The sequence below is a fragment of the Staurois parvus genome, unplaced genomic scaffold, assembly GCF_062004578.1.
Source record: "Staurois parvus isolate SC_StPar_1 unplaced genomic scaffold, SC_StPar_1.0 ptg001328l, whole genome shotgun sequence".
In the NCBI taxonomy this organism is placed as follows: Eukaryota; Metazoa; Chordata; class Amphibia; order Anura; family Ranidae; genus Staurois; species Staurois parvus.
In genome coordinates this window covers 3982015-4004873 of record NW_028319124.1, presented here as the reverse complement: position 1 = coordinate 4004873, position 22859 = coordinate 3982015, and the positions used below count along the sequence as shown (strand labels likewise).

Below are 22859 nucleotides of genomic sequence, written 5' to 3'. Positions count from 1 at the left end.
TTCAAGGGACGGTTCCCGGAAGTGACGCTATTTTCCTGAGCCCTGAGAATCATAACATGCCAGACAAGCAGATCCTGATCGTAAGTGCCGACAGGGACGGGCTGTGGGGGGCATGGGACCACCTCGGGGATTGGAGTCATGGAGGGTTTATCTCCTTCTAGCTCTGCAGTCACTCTGCTTCCCTCCTGCCTGATTGCAAGTCCAGGAGGGGCTGGGTGAACCCATGGTCTATATCCAAGACCACCATGGTGTGAATGTTGTATTCTGGCACTGGCTTTAATGTAAACAAATTGCTTTTTTTTTCCCCTCCACACCTCCCACCATTATCGGGGCTCGTTCACACAGGCGGCTATTATTGCCGCCATTCTGAAAGACAACCAATATCGGATCGCTTTTCAGAGGGTGTTTAACATGCAGTGAGCAGGTGATGTGTTCCCTCCTCACCGTCTGCTTTAACCCACAGGGTGCATTGCACATGGTTGTGGCACAGCCCCATTCGTTTGAATTGGTCGCGTTCACCAGTGTTACCGCCCGCCGAATGCGCTGTGCTGTTTAACCCTTTCCCAGCAGCATCCATTTCTGCATTTTTTTTTTCCACACATTAAAAAAAAAAATAATTTTAGGCCTGAAGATTACAACCCCCAGACATGATATGTTTCCTGAAAGCAAATGCCCGGGAGAATGAAATGGTGGTTGTTCCAATTGTTTACATCACATGATTTTAGCGCAACAGTTTATGAAATGCAAACTTTCAGTAAAAAACACAATACCTAAATAAAGGTAATTTTAGGGCACACAAACACAATGTAGTACTAAATATTTTGGTATAATGTAAAAAATATTACGCTGAATGAGCAGATACTTTCCACGTCACGCTTAAAGCGGAACTAAACCCATCGATTCAAAGGATAAGTTCATAGTTTGGACAAAAATAAAAAAAGCACTTTTATTTTTCAGGTAAAAAAAATGTACATTTATTATTTTCGTCCAAAGGAGCCTGGAAAGCATTGCACCAGTGATCAGTAGATGGCTGGTGCCATGCAGGTCTCCTGCAGACCTGTCGGAATATCTGCTTGCTGTACGGGATGTATGGTCAAGCAGATTTTCTGACAGGAATCTTCAATTAACTACCACAGCACTCCACAGGGCCCTGGTAGGTCATTGAAATCTACAAGCCCACAGCTGCTAAGGCTGTTGGGACTTCCAGTTCATTCTTTCACGGAAGTCCAATAATGAATGATGCAGCCATGTGGGCGGAGCCCTGCAAGGCCATGCTGTTTTCAAATCTGACAGATAGTATGGGGAAAAGTTTCCTCGTATTATTTGTCAGGGAGGGGGAGATGCGGGCAGTCGGGTTACGCGTTACGGGTGGAACATGTGAAAAAAAAGGATGGAACATGTAACATGTTCCAAAGGTGAACTTATCCTTTAAGCTCCCGGTCACACTTGGCATTCAATTTGCATGCCATGCGACTTGCAAATCTTATGCCAAGTCGCACCCTATTGTCCGCTATTACAGCGTTCATATCAATGTGGTTCTGACTTGGTTGGAGCCGCACCGATTTCTAAAGTAGCACATGCACTACATTGATGCAGTTTGCATAGACATTTGTGTCAGATGTTTTGCTAATCGCACCTGAAATCAGCAGGTCACCTGACATTTAAATTATGCAACTTCACTGTAATGCAGGCCATGGACGGGTCGAAAACCAGCCGTTAAAAAAAAAAAAGAAAAAAAAAGAAAAATCGTTCATTCAATAGGCCGACTTTACCAACGGTAAAAAAAATCGGCCGATATTTGTCCCGTCTACGGCCGGCATTTAATTACTTCTGTCCCTGCAGAGAGCTCTGCTATTAAATTTGACATGAAAAAGTATTGCGGTTGCAACAATGTATCTATTTGTATCCATTTCGGATACAGATGTTTTTGTTTGGATACAAATAGATACATTGTTGCAACCGCAATACTTTTTCATGTCAAACATAATAGCGGACTGGAATTCTTCTTTTTCGTCTTCTTTTTCTTCTTCGCCTTCTTTTTCTTCGTCTTCTTTTTCTTCTTCTTGCAGGTCACCGCTCATGCGCAGATTTTTTATCCGTAAAACAATTGGCCGATTTGCCCATCATTGCCGGGAAAATCGACCGATCGGCAAAATCGGGCGATTTTTTTCCAACTTTACTGATAAAAAAAGTGCCAAAACCCTGAAAAACGGCCAACCAATTAACCCATTAACGGTGCGAAAATCAGCTGTTTTTTTTTTTTTTTTTTTCCCTCGGCAGAAAAATCGACCGATTTTCAACCCCTCAATGGCCTGCATAAGTCGCACGATTTCAAAGTTGGGCTTGATGTGACCGGGGGCTTAAAGTTTAAAAAAAAGTTACATTCTTGGCATGCTAACTGTCACAGTTGCTTGTGTTTCCATCCGAACTGTCAAACCATCAAATGGCTGGAGTCATAACTGATCCCCTGCTGAGCAGAGCGGGAGGATGATGCACCCATTCTGTGGGTGGCCGCTGTCCGTTTATACCCCCGACTACCTTCTAATCCCATCCACTTACAGAAGAGGACAGATCCCCTTCTGTTTTGTTTGTTTTTTTTTTTAAACCTGGAGGTAGGAATGATAAACACAAATGGAAACACAAATCTGTTTATACCCCTGGTCAATAGAGATGAATGGACCTTCCAATCAGGTCCTCCTGGGAAACTGATAGACGGACCTGATTGGAACTGCCGTATTATTATTATTATTCAGTATTTATATAGCGCCAACAGATTGCTCAGTGCTTTACATTATAGTGGGGGACAATACATGAGACAATACAGTAACAATACAATACACGAGGGGTTCAAGGGCCCTGCTCCTTGGAGCTTACAATTAGGAGCCCTAAGAGGAACTTCAATCAAAAAGTGGAATCTGGCTGTTGCATTCCCTCCCCCCAGCCTGCAGTAACTGAGTAGCAGGATTTTGTGTGTGTGTGTGTGGGGGGGGGGGGGGGGGAGTTGAGTGCTGATATTTATTGGCATCAGCTCCCACTTCTGCAATCTTAGCCTAGGCTAGAATGACATCCTTGCCCTCCCCCCTTGTCGCATGCCCCAGAAGGCTGCAGGACCATTCACAGTGTGCCACAGGAGCTTGCACATGTACAGTAGGGAGCCGGCTGTTGTTCCTCTGGAAGCCATGGTGGCACCAAGGGCCTGCAATGGTAAGAAGTAGTTGCTGTGGGAAGACAGCTCTGGACCCTAGACACTGGTAAGTACTTGATTTTTTCAACTCTCTACTCTCGCCACCCCCACCTCCACCCAGCACCTCACTCACTGCCCTTGAGATTGCCAATCACTTCAAAAACAAGATTGACACAATTCGCAAGGACATTGCCGCAACTCACACGCCTTCTCAACCCGTCCCCTCTCACACAGCTACCCCCTCATCCCCCCTCCCCCTCGACATAACCCACAGGGACTTCGTCGCTGCTCAAACTCCCTCCAACCCCCTTCCCCCTCACTCAGCTACCCCCTCTACACCCCTCTCCCACGGCCCCACCACTGCTCTGACCTCCTCTCCCACCCCACCCTACATTCCTCATACTGAAGCTCCCCCAACACTCCGCACCTTTGACCTTACTACCATCGAAGAAGTCTCCAAGATCCTCTCTGATGCCCGCCTCACCACCTGCCCCCTTGACCCTATCCCCACACAACTCCTACAACCTCCCTCCCCCTCCATCCTACGCTCCCTCACCCACATCTTCAATCTCTCCCTCTCCTCCGGCACTTTCCCTTCCCCTCTGAAACATGCACACATCACCCCCATACTTAAAAAGCCCTCCCTGGACCCCAATGACCCGAACAACCTCAGACCCATCTCCCTGCTCCCATTTACATCTAAACTCCTCGAGCGCCTAGTCTACGCCCGCCTATGCTCTCACCTCAACGACAACAACCTCCTCGATCCCCTACAGTCCGGCTTCCGTCCCCTACACTCCACCGAAACTGCCTTACTCAAACTCTCCAACGACCTGCTAACCGCCAAAGCTAATGGCCACTATTCAGTGCTCCTACTCCTTGACCTCTCTGCGGCCTTTGACACAGTCGACCACCCCCTCCTCCTCAAAAAACTACACTCCCTCGGCCTCAGAGATTCTGCTCTCTCCTGGCTCTCATCCTACCTGTCACAACGCTCTTTCAGCGTTACCTATAATGCCACCACCTCCCTCTCACTCCCCCTCTCTGTTGGGGTCCCCCAAGGCTCTGTCCTCGGGCCCCTTCTCTTCTCCTCTCCATCTACACCTCCTCCCTTGGCCAACTCATACACTCTCACGGCTTCAACTACCACCTCTATGCCGACGACACACAAATCTATCTCTCAACCCCCCACCTCACCCCCTCGGTCTCCGCCCGAATCACACACCTGTTGAGCGACATATCAGACTGGATGTCGCTCCACTTCCTTAAACTGAACCTCTCCAAAACCGAGTTTCTTGTCTTCCCTCCAGCCCGGACACCACCCCCCATTGACTTCTCCATCATGTCCAACAACGCCACCATCAAACCCGCCCCGCAGGCCAGAGTACTTGGTGTCATTTTGGACTCCAACCTATCCTTCCAGCCCCAAGTCCACTCTTTAACAAACTCATGCAGACTCCACCTCCGCAACATCGCCAAAATCCGCACGTTCCTAACTCCAGAAACCACTAAACAGCTCATCCACTCCCTCATCATATCACGACTCGACTACTGCAACTCCCTCCTCACTGGCCTGCCTCGCCGCTGGCTATCCCCGCTTCAGTCCATCCTGAATACGGCTGCCAGACTCATTCACCTTTCCAACCGCTCCGTTTCCGCCACCCCCCTCTGCCAATCCCTCCACTGGCTTCCGATTGCGCAACGGATCAAATTCAAAATCCTAACGCTGACGTACAAAGCTGTCCACCATACTGCCCCGAACTACATCACTGACCTAATATCCAAGTACCGCCCAGCACGCACACTCCGCTCCTCACAAGACCTCCTTCTCTCTAGTTCCCTGGTCTCCTCCTCCCATGCCCGCCTCCAGGACTTCTCCAGGGTGTCACCCATCCTCTGGAACTCCCTGCCCCAACCCATCAGATTATCACCTACTCTCCTCTCCTTTAGGCGCACCCTGAAAACCCATCTCTTCAGGGAAGCCTACCCCGCCCCCTGCTAACTTGCCGACCTCCTCCACTCTTCCTACCACTCCATCCCCCACAGCTATCTCCTCCTGTGCCACCATCCCCTCCCTCCTAGATTGTAAGCTCGAAAGAGCAGGGCCCTCGATCCCCTCATGTTTTGCATTGTATTGGTATTGTTCTGTCACATGTTCTGTCCCCCTTTGTAATGTACAGCGCTGAGCGAACTATTGGCGCTTTATAAATACTGAATAATAATAATAATAATAATATGTCAGCGGCTATGGTATTTGCAGCTGCTGACTTAAAAATAAAAAACAAAAAACAAAACTGAAGTTCTTGTGTGATTTTTGCCATGCCCTTGGAGCAATGCATCATAGCCATGGCATATGTACAGTCCTGAGTGCTACATTTAGAGAAAATAAAACCACTCTCCATTAAAGGTTTCCTGGAAGTTTATTCAAATGCACAGACTGTTCCACTTGGTGCTGTAACCTCGGTTTCACTCCATCCACAGCTTATTCATAGCCCTGATTCACTGCATTTCTGTGTTTGAGGGGGTGGTACAACTGAAGCTCTACCACCTGCTTTTACCACCACTTGGCCACCACTGTGCGCAACCCCTAAGAGGAGGCAGAGGGATGCCTTTTGGCTGAAAGTATATAGGCAAGGGACACACTGCCAGCTACATCAACCAAGAAGGATAAAAACACACAAAATATTGGTCTAAAGTGTATCCTAATCAAAAACCTTTTTTCTCTCATTTTGGATAGAGTAGGAAATTGGTAAAACCACTTCGTTTTTTTTTTTTGGTCATCTCTGTCCCACTAGAGAGATTTCTCTTCATGAACATTGCTGTCTGTCTCAGTGACTATTATCACCGAAACAGACAGCAAAGGAAAATCCTCGAGTAAGAGCTGAGGAGAAATCTTCCAATACAAGCAAATTTTCCAATGACAACTGCTTTAGATGGGAAGCTCCCTTAAATTTGGGGAAATTTACTCTTGCTTCCTGTTACATCTACAAGGCAAGAAGTGAAGGGAAATCTCTCCAGTAGGACACAAGCAGCAAAAGAATAACCAGATAGGGCCATGGGCAAATCAGAAGTGGCTGCTCAATGGGTAGCATTGAGAGATGTGGGACCGGGAGGACGCAGAGACGATAGCAGCACCAGCAGACAGATTGGTGGGACAGCTTTGTATGTCATTTCTGGAGGAGCAAATGGGTAGGTCAGTACAGTTCTTACTGTAGCTTAAAAATCATGTGTCAGAGGTCTCCTGAAATCTGACAGTTATTACCTGCCTGACCTCACACATACACCTTCTTTTTTGGAAAGTGAAGTGCCATCTTAAATTTGTGCTGCGCTCCACTGTGAATAAATTATTATTATTCTGAATTATAATTATTATTTTGAAAAAAAAATCAATATTTAAATACAAGTGAAATTTAATAAACCTTATTGTATTTTTAAAGTGCAATATGTGCTGTTATAAAATATATTACTATAAATAATCAATTTAAGATGCCCCAAAAATATTTTTATATAGTGAAAAAATATTACCTGGATAAAAATAAAAAATATTAAAAATAAAAAATATCAAGTGTATTAAATAATTAGTGTTCCATTCACATAATGGTGTCCAAATCAATAAATAAAAAAAAATTTAAAAAAATGTCCACTCTGTGATTGTAATCAGAATATAAATGAATATTTCTTAATTATGCGCTCACCTTAATTTTATCCAAACTGTAAAGTTAGGCTAAAATAGCTTTGTGTCCTTATGTGGACAAGAAGGTGATTTTCATGCTTTGACCGTATTCCAAAACGATGGGTAGTTGGATGTAATATTGCACTTTACCCTGGACTTGCTGATCCCTGTTTGTATTATGGATGTATTTTCTCCCTCTGTCCTCCAGGGGTCTTTGCACTTCCTTCACCTCTCCTTTTTATTCCTCCATATTGTGGGTTATCATGCAAAATAATTAATATATAGTGCCTTATCCTTTTTCAAAATTATTTATTAGTGCTCCATATATATCCACTAACATTAATTAAAATTAATTACGCTTTTTGAAACAAGTTTTTCTTTTGTGTGTGCTTAGTACACTAACTGTACTCACCGTGTGTGTTCTCTGAATGGCTTTGTGATGTCAGAGCCCCTCCCCTACGCGTTACACCTCCGGGTCACGTGGCTTCATTGTAACTTGTAGGGGAGGGGCTCTGACGTCACGACGCCATTCAGAGAACATTATTTAAGAATAAATACTTTGCCACTTTAAGAATAAATATTCAGATTTATTCATAGTTTCTTTTTTTTCTGTTTAAACCCTGTTTTCAAACTACCAATGGACTTTATTTCATAACACACTTTTACTCCAGGTGTGTAAATCAAGCTTTGATATTTGTTTCTATACACAGGAGGAGGATGACCTTCAGTATGAAGAGGAGATCCTGCGTAACCCGTATTCAGTCAAGTGCTGGATGCGATATATTGAATTCAAGCAATCGGCTTCAGCACATGCACTTAACCTGATATACGAGAGAGCACTAAAGGAGCTGCCAGGAAGGTGAACAGAAAGATGATCTGCTTACAATCATTGCTATGCCTATCACTGATTTGTAGCAATGTCCTATTTTGATAAGATGTTTAAAGGACTTACTTAAAGTGGTAGTAAAGGCTAATATACCTAAGGTTTAAAACACTGCTTCCCCCTCCTCATACCCATGCTTCCTACAGTTTGTAAAATAACTTAAAAGAGAAGTACAGCCAAAGTTTGGCTGTACTCCTCCTGTGGATCACAGGAGTGCAGTTCATTCTGCACTCCTGTGACCTGTTTTCAGCTGACAGCGAGTTGAAACCTGCTTTTGGCTGACATCACTCAGCCAGTCCAGGCTTGGGAAAATCCCGACTTTAAACTCGGGATCCAGAGTCTGGAGTGGCTCCTGGCTTAGCCTTTCAGCGATCCGCTGAGAGCCTGAGCCAGCTGCTCCCTCCACCTCCACAGCCCAGTGCTCCAGTGAGTGCTGGGGGGGCAGAGCAGCTGTGAAAACAGACCGATGCTGCTTCCACCTAGGTAAGTATGATTTAAATAAGCCCAAAATCCCATGTTTCTCTTTTTATACTGTTTTTAGTGTTCTTTGGTGTGGTCACGTGATCTCTAAAATAATGTTTTTTTGTTTAATGTCCTTTGGTATGGTCACACGATCTCGAATCTGCATCTCCTCTGTGTTAGTGAGCAGTCTGACAAAGGGGCTAAATTCCCAGAGCTGTGACGTTACCTGATGGCTTCCATTGCCTCTTGTGTCAGCTGCAGCAGCCACCAACACAGGGGAGTCGCAGCTTAGAGATCGTATGACAGCATTAAAAGACTTATAAATGGTATTTACACAGAGAAACTGTAGTCAGCATGGGTATGTGGAGTGGGGAAAGCTGCATTTTAAGCCTTAAAAAGTAACTCCACTTTTGTTGAGGAAAAAAAAATATTCCTCTCTGGGTTATCCATGTACATCAAGGATTTCAACAATCTTTCTTGCATAGTCCTACCTTTTTTATTCTGAAGAAAGAACTGTTTGTTTGTCTGTGTCTATGTGCAGAGTGAATCTGTATGGGGGTGGATTCATAATTCTCAATCAGCTGCTGCACCTGCAGGGCTCTGAGGAAAGTTGCAGGGTCTGCATCCTTTTAGGATCGCTCTTTGGGAGTATCTCATCAAAAATGACATTTTTGTTGCAGGGGATGCCAAAAATCTGACTTGTATCTTAGTATAGACTTCTGGGAAAATCAGTGAGCCAATCACACAAGCAAAACATTTTTCTGGGGGCGTTCTGTAAACTTTCTGTGTACAGAATGCCTCCAGGTAGCCGTATTGCATTGCATTTTACAGAAAATGACAGTGCTGCAGATTGAAAAGGAAAGGTAATTTTTAATAACATTCAATCACAACATGTTGCAATTGTATGCATTATATTATTATTTTTTTTATTTGTTGTTTTTTTTCCCCCTCAAAAGTTGTGTTGCCCTGTTAAGTATATTAGCCCTACTTCCACTTGAACCCTAAGATAGAAGTATGGGAACTGCCAGTGATGTTTTTTTCAAGTGTAAGCCTTGGGGATGTTATCCTTATCTTTGCTGAATGGGTAAAATAAAGCAGATTTTCCTCAAGATCACTTTCATTGTCATCTCTGTTTAATATCCATTCACTGGAACTAAAGTTTTCATTAAAGCTTCAAGAAAATTGCTGTACATTCTGCTCTTATACAATCTGAAGCCTTTATATACAAGGCCTTATTGTTCATTGGGGGGCACTCCATAATTTCCTTTTCTAAAGTAAGCTTGAAAAGGTGATGTATTAACCTCCCTAGTGGTCTGATTATGTCAGTATTTCTGTGCTCAAGGCGGTAAATTTTTTTTGCATGGAAATATGTAGTTTTTTTATTGTAAGCCTGTAATTTTTAGGAATAACTCACTGAAATCTGTCCGAACAAGAGTCTAGTAAACATCCCGGGTATGATAAAATTTGAAACACAAAATCATAAATTATAATTTAATAAATAATCATAAAAAATAATATAATAATAATACATTTAATTCAATAATATAATCAAACCAAAAACATTGAAATTTGAAATATAGCGCCAAGTTCGCACATCGCTGAGCAAAGTCGCGTAATCATTTTCAGTGTCTGATGATGAATTTCCCCACAAATCATTATCACTCAATTCTGCAAGTGGTTCTGATTTACTATCGCTGTTCTCTAGCTGGTCTAAAACCGCTTTTGACCTAAAAGGGACGCTTTTTGGACGCCATGGATGTTTCTCAGTTTCAAGGCAGAAAGAACGGTAAAAATGCAGGCACAGGGCACAGGACAAAGCACTCGGGACAAAATGTATGTGAAATGGTTTGATACAGTAATGTTTTACTATGTGATTTTAGTGTATTTAGTGAATGTCACTTTTTAACATTTTTAAATTTCCCTCCAGTTACGTCCCCCGTACGTCCCGATGTCGCAGGGAACGGAACCTGGAAGACAGATTATTATTATTATAACACAGGATTTATATAGCGCCAACAGTTTGCTCAGCGCTTTACAATATAATGGGAGACAATACAGCGACAATACAGTTCAATACAAGAGGGAAAGGAGGGCCCTGCTCCTTGCAGCTTACAATCTAGGAGATGCTGGCATCGGCCGGAGGACATTGCCGGGGACACTGCAGGAAGGACATCGCGGGAGCGCAGGACAAGGTAAGTGCAGAAGAGATCCTGGAGCAACGCTGCAGTGTATTCCCGAGTGTATCTCGGGGTTACCGCTTGTGGTGCTGAAACTTTACCCCGAGCTACACTCGGGAATACCTCCAGGGAGGTTAAGATAGTCTATGTCTTTATGAAGAAATTGCTTCTCCTTTCCCTGACGGTGGGGACTTGTTCGTGTTTGTTTTGCTGAGGTTTGGGAGGTAGTTGTCAAAGCGACATTTTCTTCCATTCTCCCTGTAGATAAGGAAAATGGCCAGCAGTAGGGAGTTTCATGACAATGTGACCTCTGATGGCCATTGTGGAGTAATGCTGAAAGCAGTTTACATTATAACACACAACCACTTTAATGGACCAGTTTAATGTCCTTGTACCAGTTCAACATAGTCTCATTTTTTTTTTAAACGTTTTTTTTCTTCTAGTTACAAATTATGGTATGCTTACCTAAAACAGCGCAGGAAGCAGGTGAAGAGGCGATGCCTAACCGATCCAGCCTTTGAAGAAGTAAATAATTGCCATGAGCGAGCTCTTGTCTTCATGCACAAGGTAAAACTTTTAATGAGGACTGGATAATTACCAGGTTGACAATGTGCTGAACAATTGCCAGCTGCCACCTGATGTTTTGAACCATTTCATTGTTTCCAATGAAATTCCTCCAGAAATACTATCTGCCTAGAATTTCTGTTTCCTCTCTGTGTTTTCATGAGTTTTCTCTGGGTAGTTGGATTTCCTTCCAAAGCCCACAGACACACTGAAAGAGTGATTGAAACTTGACCATATCAGTCGATTTTTGTACTTGTGGAAGAGTTGCAGGAACACGCGTCTTGTGAATGGTTCTGTGTGCTTCATATAAATGTGCGCAATATGTTGGCACCACATAGGTAAATAGACAAGAATTTTTCTACTATGGATAACACCTTCAGTTCCAATTCGTATTTCTGTTTACAATCTGTTAAGATCTCTTTCCACTTATGGCTTCCCTGCTTTTCAGCATTTTCTTGACTGTCTTCAATTCTATTTTTTTTTTTCTTCCACTAAGATGCCTCGAATTTGGCTGGATTACTGCCAGTTTCTTATGGATCAGTGTAAAATTTCCCGCTCAAGAAGGACATTTGACCGTGCTCTTCGCGCACTCCCTATTACACAGCACCATCGTATCTGGCCACTGTACCTGAAATTTGTCCGTGCTCACCCCCTTCCAGAGACAGCAGTCAGGGTCTACAGGAGATACCTAAAGGTATGCTATTTTAGACTCTAACAGCCAACATTGTTACAGGTCACCTGAACCATGTGATGTCATTGTAATACCTCCTTGTTTATTTCCAGCTGTCACCTGAGAATGCAGAGGAGTATATCGAGTATCTGCGCTCTGTGGACAGATTGGATGAGGCTGCATCTAGACTGGCAGCCATTGTGAACCAAGAGGATTTTGTGTCCAAAGAGGGAAAATCAAACTACCAGGTGAGTCTGATAACTGAAAGGCAAATGGAATGAAATGTCCATGATTTGTTCTCCGATTATTATGGTATCACTAATGGCATGGTCATGCCATTGTTTGTTTTGTACATTTTATTCATTAAAACAAATTAGTTGGGTTTTCAAAAACCAGATCATAAATTTAAACCGGTTGTGACCACATGATGTAGAGTAACCAAAAAGTAATAGTACAAATGCAGCGCTATAGCGTATTTATGGGTATTTATGGTAGACAAATGATATCACAAAACAACAGAAGTACAGTCTTGAATATAGTTCATGAGATATAGTTTGACTGTGGTGACACAATGAACAACAATTAGCTTTCGTGACTGCTGTGGCTGGAAGAAATGAGCGTACTATGCACTAACCAGATAGCACAGATTAATGTGCGTTGGAGTATATAAGACCTACTCCTAGGTACTCGGGGTGGGAACTCTGTATGCGGATGAGGTCATCAGGTGGGGGTGCCTCACCAGGTGTCATCTATCCAGGGCTGGTTTCCTCTCTCCATCAATGTGTGAACATCTTAGGTTAGCTGCGTCCAGCAGTGCAATTTCCAGCCATCAGGGGGATCATACATTCAGGTGGGAATCCAGATAGGTACCTTCAGGGGAAGGACTCTCGGTGCCAAAAAAATGAGCCCAGAGAAAAAGAACTCCAATAGTGTAGTATGTTTAATGATCAAAAAAGGAGTAACATCAAGATACAGATAAAAAGGACCAGCACTTACATCTGAGGTAGACAGTAGGTCATGCAGTTAGTATTCCATGAGAAAGGGTACCTCACTAACGCGTTTCGTGTAAAAACACATTATCAAAGGTGATGTAGAGTATTGTGTATGTGGCCGGCTTGAAACCTGTTAAAGTCCCTCTCTGGACATTGCATTGTTCACTGCCAATTTCCCCCGTGTGTGTGGTGTTTTTTTTTTTTTTTTAGTACAGTTTTCTTAATTATCTATGGGTAAAAATAATCTCATATGTCTCCCTGTGACATTGCAGAAACTGTGCAGATCTTCACATCACCAGAGTTAGGACGTGAGATTTAAGAGGATGCCCTGTGCTACATCCTCCAGATGCAGGGTGCTTCATTGAATTGCATGACCAGTGCATTGGCTGTGAAGACAAAGGTTATCAGTGGTAACAAAGTTTGAAAGTGTTAAGGGACGAGTGACAATGCTGCAGTAAATTCTCTGCTGACAAAATAGCATTGTCACCTTGTGAAGGAAGGACTGTGGACTGGCAGAATCGCTGGTTATTTTTTATATGAATAAAAAAAGCACTGAGAAAATTAAAGTTAGTGATCTTAATAATTAGTATTTATTTCACAAACTGATTTTTAACTTTTGCCTATTCATATACTTTAAAATGAACCTGCATCAGACCAGGCATGCTAATATTCTGAACAAGCATTAAAATTACTTTGAAGATCTCAGTCAGCTCTTCATCTATAAGACCTTATTTATACAGGTGATTTGGGCTGGTCAGAGGCAAGAATCAGTAGTGTTTACGATTTGCTGTGGCCACTCTGTCCACATTAATGACTGACAAACTGACAGTGGCTGTGGCTGTCCACGGGTAAACACACATGCAGTGGTAATCTGCAGAGAGGGGAGGATAAATCACTGCTGGATGAGGACAGATGCATTCATCCATCACTCAGACATCCATCTCTAACTGCAGGTAACTGCTGCATGTGCGGATACATGCAAACAGCGATGACCTTTCTTGGCTTGTGATTGCTTTGTTGTGATAGTTGAAGATTAATAGCACATTCCTGGGACAGGAGTAACTCGCTTTACAGGATAGGTATTAGAGGGTTTTCATGGTTCAGTAGATGACAAAGGTTACATGAGGTACAAATCTGACCCAGTTCTTCTCTGTTACAGCTGTGGCAGGAGTTGTGTACCCTCCTTTCACAGAACCCAGGATCTGTACGCTCTCTGGACTCTGGAGCCATTATTCGGGGTGGCCTCACCCGCTTCACCGATCAGAGGGGGAAATTGTGGTGTGCCCTTGCTGAGTACCATACCCGGAGTGGTCATTTTGAAAAGGTAACCACTGCTTATTGTTCATTCCCTATCATCTAGTCTGCTTCTTTTGTCCAGCAGTGAGCGTTGGACTGGTCACATCAACTGCTGACCCAGTCAGGATTATAATCTGATGTGTTTACTGCAGTCACAGAAGTGCACTCACACTGCACACTTTAGTGATGGTTAGAATGCCTTTAACCCAGTAATCCTTTTGGATTGATAGGTGGATACTTAAGCTCAAAGCTTTTAAATATCATTTATATAGGATCCTGTTTTGGATTTGAACCTCAGAAGGTTGGTTGTAGTTATAAAGACCTAGTGCCTGATAGTTTATACCACAGGACTTCCAGCACTGAAAAAAAAATGTCCCTCCCCCACACCTCTAGTCTGTAAGATTAACCTCTTCAAATGTTAATACTAAAGTTACTGAACCATGCTGTTGTGGGAATCATACCAAAAGCATCTGGTCCCTGGGCCAGATTAAGATACCAGTGACAGAACCTCAGTGCTGATTTTAAAGAAAAGGTAGTCCACATACAATGAAATACGAAATGTAGACACCTGGCTAGGTATTTAGGTTGCCAAGTTATAATAATCTGCTATCCACTGTAGTGTAGAAAAACAGTACCATCCACAGAAGGTGATGAGGAGGTTTGTAACAGCTCAAAGAAGTTCTGTTACAGAAGATACACAAAGTTAGATCAGTGGTGAATAGGAAAACCAATATTTGGCTTCCTTACATGCCTGTACTTTGTCAAGGTGTTTAAGGATCTAATTACTTCACCGCCATATTCATTGTTTTTAGCCCCATACTGTACATCATGTTGTTGAGATTCTGTTTTGGGTTTTTCAGGCTCGAGATGTTTATGAAGAGGCTATTCAGACAGTCACCACTGTCCGTGACTTCACTCAGGTGTTTGACAGCTATGCTCAGTTTGAAGAGAGCGTCATTGCAGCCAAAATGGAAACTGTCAGTGAGATGGGAAAAGAAGAGGAAGGTAAGAATCAGCCTTAAAGTGGAAAAAGAAAGTATTGTCTTTAGTTACATTTATTTGTTTATTTTATTACAGGTACTTGTATAGTGCCATCAATTTACGCAGCGCTTTACATATATATCAGTCCCTAACTCTCAAGGAGTGTATAAACACAGGCCAATTTAGACAGGAGCCAATTAACCTACCAGCATGTCTTTGGAGTGTGGGAGTAAACCCAGACAGGCACAGGGAGAACATGCAAACTCCATGCAGGTAGTGTCGTGGTTGGGATTCAGCCCAACGACCCTAGCACTATCAAGTGGAAGTGCTAACCACTTAGCCACTGCGGTTCCCCCACATTTTGGACAGAGTAACAGAGTGTTATAAACCCCCTCCTTCCCACCCTTTTTTTTGCGATCTGTGTCCCATTGGGTAAATTTCCCTCCACTTACTGTCCCATAACCAAACCAGAAAATCTCTCCAAAGTGGGGGAATCCTGGTGTGTCACCAGGATCATCAGAACTAGTGTCTCCATTGGAAGTTTTCCTTCTCTTAGTGTTTTGATGTCAACCCAAAATGTGGGATTTTATTTTACTTTCCCTTTTTTGAGGATAACGGTAAAGAGGACAAATAGAGAGGGTGAATCTCCCTAACAATAGACCGCAATAAAAACTGACAGGTGTTCTAATCTATCTCCACTCTATCGAAAACTAAAAAGAAAAGTTTTGTCTTTTAGTTATGCTTTAACTTTTGCATTTCTCTTTACACTGGTTATGAGTCTTCTAATGCTTTCCTTTTTATCTTGTTAGATGACATAGACTTAGAGCTGCGATTAGCCCGTTTCGAGCAGCTGATGGAGAGGAGGCCTCTCTTACTGAATGGGGTGCTACTGAGACAGAATCCACATAATATCCATGAGTGGCACAAGAGGGTGCAGCTGTACAAAGACAAACCACGAGAGGTGTGCTATCTCTGGATTCTGTGTGTCTTGTTTGGCAATCATATCTTGAAAAGTCAGGTTTTTGGGTTTTTTTTTGTTTTTTAGCACAAACGTCCATATATCTCTACCATCGTTCTCTTTATTATTTTATTATGGTGCTGTCTTCTTTTTTTTGTCTTTCTGTCAAAGACTATGCCATTTTCCGTTTTGTCCATCCTCCTGTGTCCCGTTGCTGAAAAGTAAAGTATAATATGTAAGCTTGGATGCATGACTTTGTATGTTAAATGTTGGTGTCATCTCAGCTCTCTTCACCTTGAGTGCAGCAGGTCATTACACATTTGTGAACCATTTTATCTATCTATATATGCAATAATGTTCAGCCAGTCTGTTTTACACACTCTGCTGCCACACAAATTGCAAGTAGGCATCAGGCTGCAAGCCATTTATACCTCCAGCTTGAATTGAGGGAACATCAGTGCAGTGGAGGGGCCAACCCTATGCACCCCTCATATTCTCCAAGTGGCTGACAATTGTTGTATTGACTGTAAAATGTGGTAGTCTCACAGTGTATGCCCTCCCTCTGTAAGCCTGACTTTTTTTTTGGGCGCAGGGAATTATGGGAAGTTCAGATGCGGACATGTTGTATAAAAGCAGCATGTACAAATACATTTTAAGGATCTTTTACTGAAAATGTTACTAGGCTGAAAAGTATTTCTTAATTTTTGCCTGGGGTTCTGATATACTGTACATCTCATCCGAAAAAGATAGGGCAACAAGATAAAAGACTTCCCTCTGAACTAAAAGGAAATATGTGCTGAGGAAAAGGTTAAATCCAGCTTCATATTTTGGAAATGCTAGTTGGCTACCTTGCCAATTCATTGGTTTACATACTTTGAGTCACTTATCTGCAACAAGAATGCCAAGAATCAAGTCAGCACTTCTTATCTACATTATTGTTCTGGGTCAATGACTCCGGGTATTGCAGCAAGAGGACCACCATGACAGCCAGGCACCTTAATTTTTTTTTTTTTTTTTTTAGAAGTAGCCAGCTTGAAGTCATATGAGATATAAAATATTACCTGCTGGTCTCTTGAATCACTTGTAAACCATTTTCTCAGGTTTAATAAAAAGAGGCTGGGTAATTCCCCATAAAATCTCATCTTTAGCAGTGCTATTCTTACCTTTTGAGCTCTATCCCTTCATGAAGCTGGATTTTTGGGGTTTTCTACAGTGGAGCTTAAACCCAGCCCAGTTGTTACCACCCCCTCTAATGAGAACATAAACAGCTGTGTTCCTAAAGATTTCGCTATTTCAGGACCTTGTGGCTGAAGTTTGCATCCCCTCTACTGTGACCATGCCCTGAGTTAATTTCTGTTTGTGTGCTGACATGCTCCCCTCTCCTTGCAGCACGGGGGGGCTACTGTCAACCGTACAACGCTGAATACAAAGTTTCTATTATAAGTTCTACATGCACATTGCCCCTAGGGGGACAGGTTGAAGAACAAGTATATAGACTTCTTTAAAGCCCAACTCCAATAAAATTAAATAATCTACCTTTTCAGTGACCTCCCCACTGTAAGGATTAAATGCTCATAGTCTAGGGGCAGAGGATTGAAGAGTAGATGTGTACCTTGCTCCAGCAGGCTCCCTCCTGCACTGCAACAGGACCATTGCAGCATGCTTTGCAAGCTGCAATGATTGCACTGCGGCCTGCTCAGCATACCACACAGGGTTAATGTCTCTCTTGTACATGATGATGCTGAGGCTCTGCCCACAGACCAGTTTCTGGCAGAGGAGGAGAGAGCCAATGCTGGCTGGACCAGGGTTCAATGTAAGTGATCAAGCCTTTTCAACTCTCCTCTAAACATAAAAAGTGTTTGCTTTTCGTGGGGGGCCCCATTGCTAGGGTACATTTTTTTCATTTTCCTGGAGTTTGGCTTTAAGCTGTGTTGGTACTTTGTAAACTAAACTCCTCACAGCAGGCATTCTGTAAGGCTGGCCATACATTATACAATTTTTTTAATTCAATTTCCTTTAGAGCTGGCTTCACCTATGTAGAGCAAGGGCCTGCCTTATTGCAAATAAATTGAAAGTGTTTAGGTGTGCCCTCATATGGTTTTGGTAAATCTGGAAGTTGTATAATGTATGGTCAGCCTTAGCGAACACAAGATACTGTATATCACCAATGAATCTAATTTACTACGTTTTATTGTTTGCTATTGGAGCTATGGATAACAGGTCTCACTACTGCATTGTAAGGCCCACTAACCACAGCAGGCTCATTTGTACCGGTGTACCTCGACTTGTAATTTGCTTTAGCACGTTACATTTTGATAGTAGCCCTTTACCTCTGTGTAACTTTCCCTGATGACAATTTTACTAATGCCTATGAACTTCAGCTAAGTTAAAAGAGCCTACAGATGACACACACAGCACATTTTTTATGTATTATGATGCTTTGGAAAGTAAGGTTTACTCATGCTTTCTTTCTCTCTTCTTTATTTATGTATTTCTTTACAGATCATTAACACATACACAGAAGCTGTCCAGACTGTAGATCCAGCAAAGGCCACTGGGAAGCCGCACACACTCTGGGTTGCTTTTGCTAAATTTTATGAAGACAATGGACAGATTGATGATGTGAGTAGTTTATATTGACAGCCAAGCTGCCATGTTTTCTTGACATGTCCTGATTTGAATCTTACAGTAAAATGTTTGTGAATAAGTAGGGATTAAAATATGTGTCCGTCATTGGCTTCCATGTCAGGCAGTCCATCGAGATGTAAATCCATTTTAATTGTTTTCCTGTTATGGAGGTTGTGGGAGGTGACCTTAGTAAGATTTACTAAATTTATTTTTTTTTTATAAAGAGCTCTTGTATTTTCCACTTGCCTTGTAAAATAGTTTCTCTCCAGGTAAAATTCATTTTTTGACTTTAGATATGTTTAAAAACTAACATGTCCACTTCCGTACTTAATGTATATTCATAGATACTCAACTACAAAGCAAGAGGCCTTATTAAGCAGTTCTTTATAACGAAAAAGGTTTGACCTGGGTAGAGACTCTTTTACATAGGCAAGTGAAAAATACAAGATAGAGACAAGCAGACTTAACTTCTGTGTTTTCTTTCTTGATATCATATCCAACAAGCTTTGTTACATGTAGTGCAAACTCAAAAAGCTAAATTGCAGCACATTATTTACCACCAGAGCCTCTCCTACTCCTTCAATATAATTCTCCCTAATAGGGGCTTCGTCATGAATTTTATTTTAAGTTAAAAAAAAAAAAATCAACTTTATTGACAGGGATAGAACATAGTACATTTGCATGACCTAGTGCACAGCAAAAAAAAGACATAATTAAAGTCCATATTATACTAGCTTGTTACAGACGTAATTGGCAGATGACCGTAAATACATTACACTTGATATTCAAATACTTTTGCACCAACTTCCAAGGCTTGAGAGCTAGGTTAATAGTGGGGGGTCAGAGGTAGAGAGAGTGACAACAAACCCCAGTTTAATGATGCTTACCTGGTAGGGCAAGATGGTAATAAAGGCAGTATGTGACAGGACTTATATGTATGTACACACATATAAGTCCAAGGCCTTGATGCAGAGCCCCTAGGTTGGTATCAAGACACACAAGTGTCTGGCTGTCCAAGCCACCTGTCTCATATTATATTCTATTTCATAGGGCAGCCTCTATGAAGATAAACTAGTTTTTTTTATATGGAAGTGTAGAGTTAACTTCTGTCAGCCAGGCTTGAAATGGGGGGGTGGGGGCGCAGCCTGCATCAAGTGACGCACAACAAGCTTCCGAGCACTGAAAAGGATTTAGTGCAAGATAATAAATAGTAAGAAACTTCCAATTCTGGAAGAAGGCCCAATAGACATGGTTTTGGTTCTAATTAAAGTGGAGAGCCCATGCGGTCGTGTAAGAATTTAACAATTTGCTCCTAGTAGGCCCACATTACGGCCCGTAATAGATTAAAGAAGGTGCCTGAAGCCCTCCAAGCATCAAGGAAATAGTGAGCTCTGTTCTGGGCGATATCTAGAAACCCGCAGCGGGGTGAGGTAAGATCTGTGCAGAATGTAAAGTTGTGTCAGTCTTTCGTATAGCCTGGGTAAAACTAGCTTGATACCTTCCAATACCTCATCCCACTCTTCAGCCTACACAGACCCAGCATCTGGCTCTCATCAAATCGTGACTCTGTCTGCTATGCTGGCAGTTGTGGGAGTACACAGAGCATTATGTAAAGATGATATCGGCCTAGTGGGTTTTGTGCCTGTAATAATCTCTCAGAGACAGACTGAAGGGTAGGGAGAGGGCCCGGGAACTGAGCCCATAAAGCATGTCGGAGCTGTAGATATCTACATAGCATATGGTTCGGGAGATCAAATTCCTCTTCAGGGTTTGAAATGACTTTGGACTTGTGGTTGTGCGTACCTGATATGAGTAGAGGACCCCTTATTGAGGCCCATAATTCAGTATTAGAAATGGATATGAGCTCAGGTAGCTGGGAGTTATACCAAATGGGAACGTGTGTGGTGGTGGTGGTGGGCATTGATTTGCCTCAGAGCTAACTCCCAGACAGTTCTATGGTGCATTCGTGTTGTTGGCTCCCAGCTGCCCACAATCTGGTTGTCTACAGACTAACGTCTGGTAGTAATTGGCTTCAGACTTGTCTAAATGATAGAAGTGGGACAACTGCACTGCCAGGTAGTAGAAGTAGAGTCAGGATGGGCCGTTCCACCCAGAGTGGTCGAGTTTTTAAGTGTGAGCTAGGGCAGTTTATGCCTGCCTAGTCCCCAGATGTATGTATTAAGGATGGCATCAATTGTTTTAAAGATTTTCAGAGGTTGTAACACAGGGGAGTGCCAAAACATGTACAGAAATTTGGGTAGGAGAATCATTTTAACAAGATTTATTCTCCCTATGAGATTTTCCTTCACTTCTGGTCCTGTAAACACAACAGGTGGTGATGACAAATCTTTCCAGAGGTGAATATGTCCTTAAACATTGTCACCAGAACACATATCCTTATTGAAAGAGTTACCATTTTCCTGTTTTGGAATTTTAAATTTTTTCTCATTTTCGAATCCAGTGACAATGGTCACCAGGACAAATAAAGTGAATCCTTCAAGTGGAGACGGCAGTAGAAATCTAACATGGGTTCTAATCCTTCCACATTTTATCCAAAACTAAAAAAATGTTTTGCTTTCAGATATACTTTAAGCCCAGTTTTAGACACATTTTTAAAAACATGGTTTTGTTCCTGTTTGGGAAATGTATTTTTACTTCCAGTCCACTTTGCTGGTGTCAGACAGAACAAGAAAAGATGAAAAGTCTCTGTTATTTCTGTCTGACAGGTTTTTTGGAAAAAAATGGAAGTGAAGGGAATGCCCCATCGGGCACGAAGGCCTCAAATAAAACTAGAATTTGTTAGTTTGCTTCTCGCTTCCTGTTCTGGTGATAATTGTTGGACATAACAGGAAGAAAGAGAAATGTATTCAGTTGGGACACAGACAGCACATAAAATCTCAATCTCTGGTGGCCCCAAAATGTCATTGGTTGCTACGTGCCTTCTCTTTTTGTTTTTTCTTTGACCGCTCTCTTTCACTTTGAGCTACATAGGCATTTTGCTGGCTATTTCTTGTAAATGAGCTAGAACACTGTAAGCCAAGCACACCATCATTAGGCACGTAAGTGTAGTGCTGAAAGGATTTAATGGTTTTGTAGCATAAAAAAAACCTAAATGAAGTTCTTGATCCATCTGTACTGTATCTTGTTGGGCTGTAAGTTCACAAAATGAGTATGGAAAATATATGTTCCTTTTATGCGATTTAGGCCCGAGACATCCTCCAAAGAGCGACCCAGGTACGATACACACATGTGGATGACTTGGCCTCTGTCTGGTGCCAATTTGGTGAAATGGAGCTGAGACATGAGAACTATGAGGAGGCTCTGACAATACTCCGAGTGAGTATGTAGGGACTGAAATAAATAAAGCATGCTCTGCCCAGTTTATTGGGATATATCTGACTGTCTCACCTCTGTCCCTGTAGAAAGCCACTGCAGTGCCAGCTCGTAAGGCTGAATACTTTGACGCCTCGGAGCCTGTGCAGAACAGATTGTATAAGTCATTGAAGGTGTGGTCTATGTTGGCTGATCTGGAGGAAAGTTTAGGTACTTTTAAGGTAAGGCGTCCTTGGTAAATCATTCCCCCAAATATACTTCACTAGCAAAGTGCAGAATGTGCTTGGATCCATTTAAATTGACATTTGTTTATTGTATGATAACGGAGTGCTTGGCACAATTGGTTCTTAAGCAACATAAACACTAAAAAATGTTAATCCATCCTTAATCCAGCTTTTCTATGTTGTAGTAAGGGGAGCTAGTTAACACTTTTTAAAGCAGTTACAGCAAAGAGGTTTTTTTTAATTTTTATAACAAAAGTTTTACATAAATATTACTGATCATTGTAAGCAATTGTCAGTGATAAATGGTTTCTCTAAATCGGTTGGCAACAGGTAGACCGCAAATATTATCCTCTTCCCCCCCACCCCCCCTTATTTTCCCCAAGCCTCCTCCACTGCTACTTGAAGTTGGTCCCTGGCCAAAGGATGGTGTACCTGGGCTACAAGCTGAATTCCACCCTTCAGAAAACCTTTTTACCCCAGGAGAAAATCCTAAAGTTGGACAGGGGAATCAGGCAGCAGTTAGGGAACCAGGCCGTGTCCCTAAGAGAGTCTATGGCGGTGTTGGGCCTGCTTGCCTCGTCCAACCCGGAGGTACAGTGGGAAGGTTTGCATTTGCGGCCCCTCCAGCTGTTCATTCTGGTCGTCTGGGAAAGCCAGCAGGAGTCTTTGAACTCCTTTGTACAGGTACGCCCATGGGTGAAGAGGACCCTCTGGTGGTGGAGGAAGTCAGCCAATTTGAGTGCCAGAGGTTGGGGAGCACAGCTAGAGGAGTTCATGGCCCAGGGTTCTTGGCTAACAGAATAGAGGGGCAGATCCTCAAACTGGAAAGAACTC

The 22859-nt window shown here is 42.6% G+C and overlaps 1 protein-coding gene across 1 annotated transcript in view; it reads left to right on the top strand.

Moving 5' to 3' along the window:
• Window positions 1–22859, top strand: part of XAB2 (XPA binding protein 2) — a 35708-nt gene continuing 12849 nt past the window's right edge. Inside the window, exons 1-11 of the mRNA XM_089661282.1 lie at window positions 1–80; window positions 7568–7716; window positions 10823–10946; window positions 11440–11637; window positions 11727–11861; window positions 13765–13929; window positions 14762–14906; window positions 15692–15843; window positions 18343–18462; window positions 21673–21804; window positions 21891–22022. Of these exons, the coding sequence (XP_089517408.1) occupies window positions 57–80; window positions 7568–7716; window positions 10823–10946; window positions 11440–11637; window positions 11727–11861; window positions 13765–13929; window positions 14762–14906; window positions 15692–15843; window positions 18343–18462; window positions 21673–21804; window positions 21891–22022 (1476 nt within the window). The 5' untranslated portion in view covers window positions 1–56. The remainder of the gene's footprint in view (window positions 81–7567; window positions 7717–10822; window positions 10947–11439; window positions 11638–11726; window positions 11862–13764; window positions 13930–14761; window positions 14907–15691; window positions 15844–18342; window positions 18463–21672; window positions 21805–21890; window positions 22023–22859) is intronic.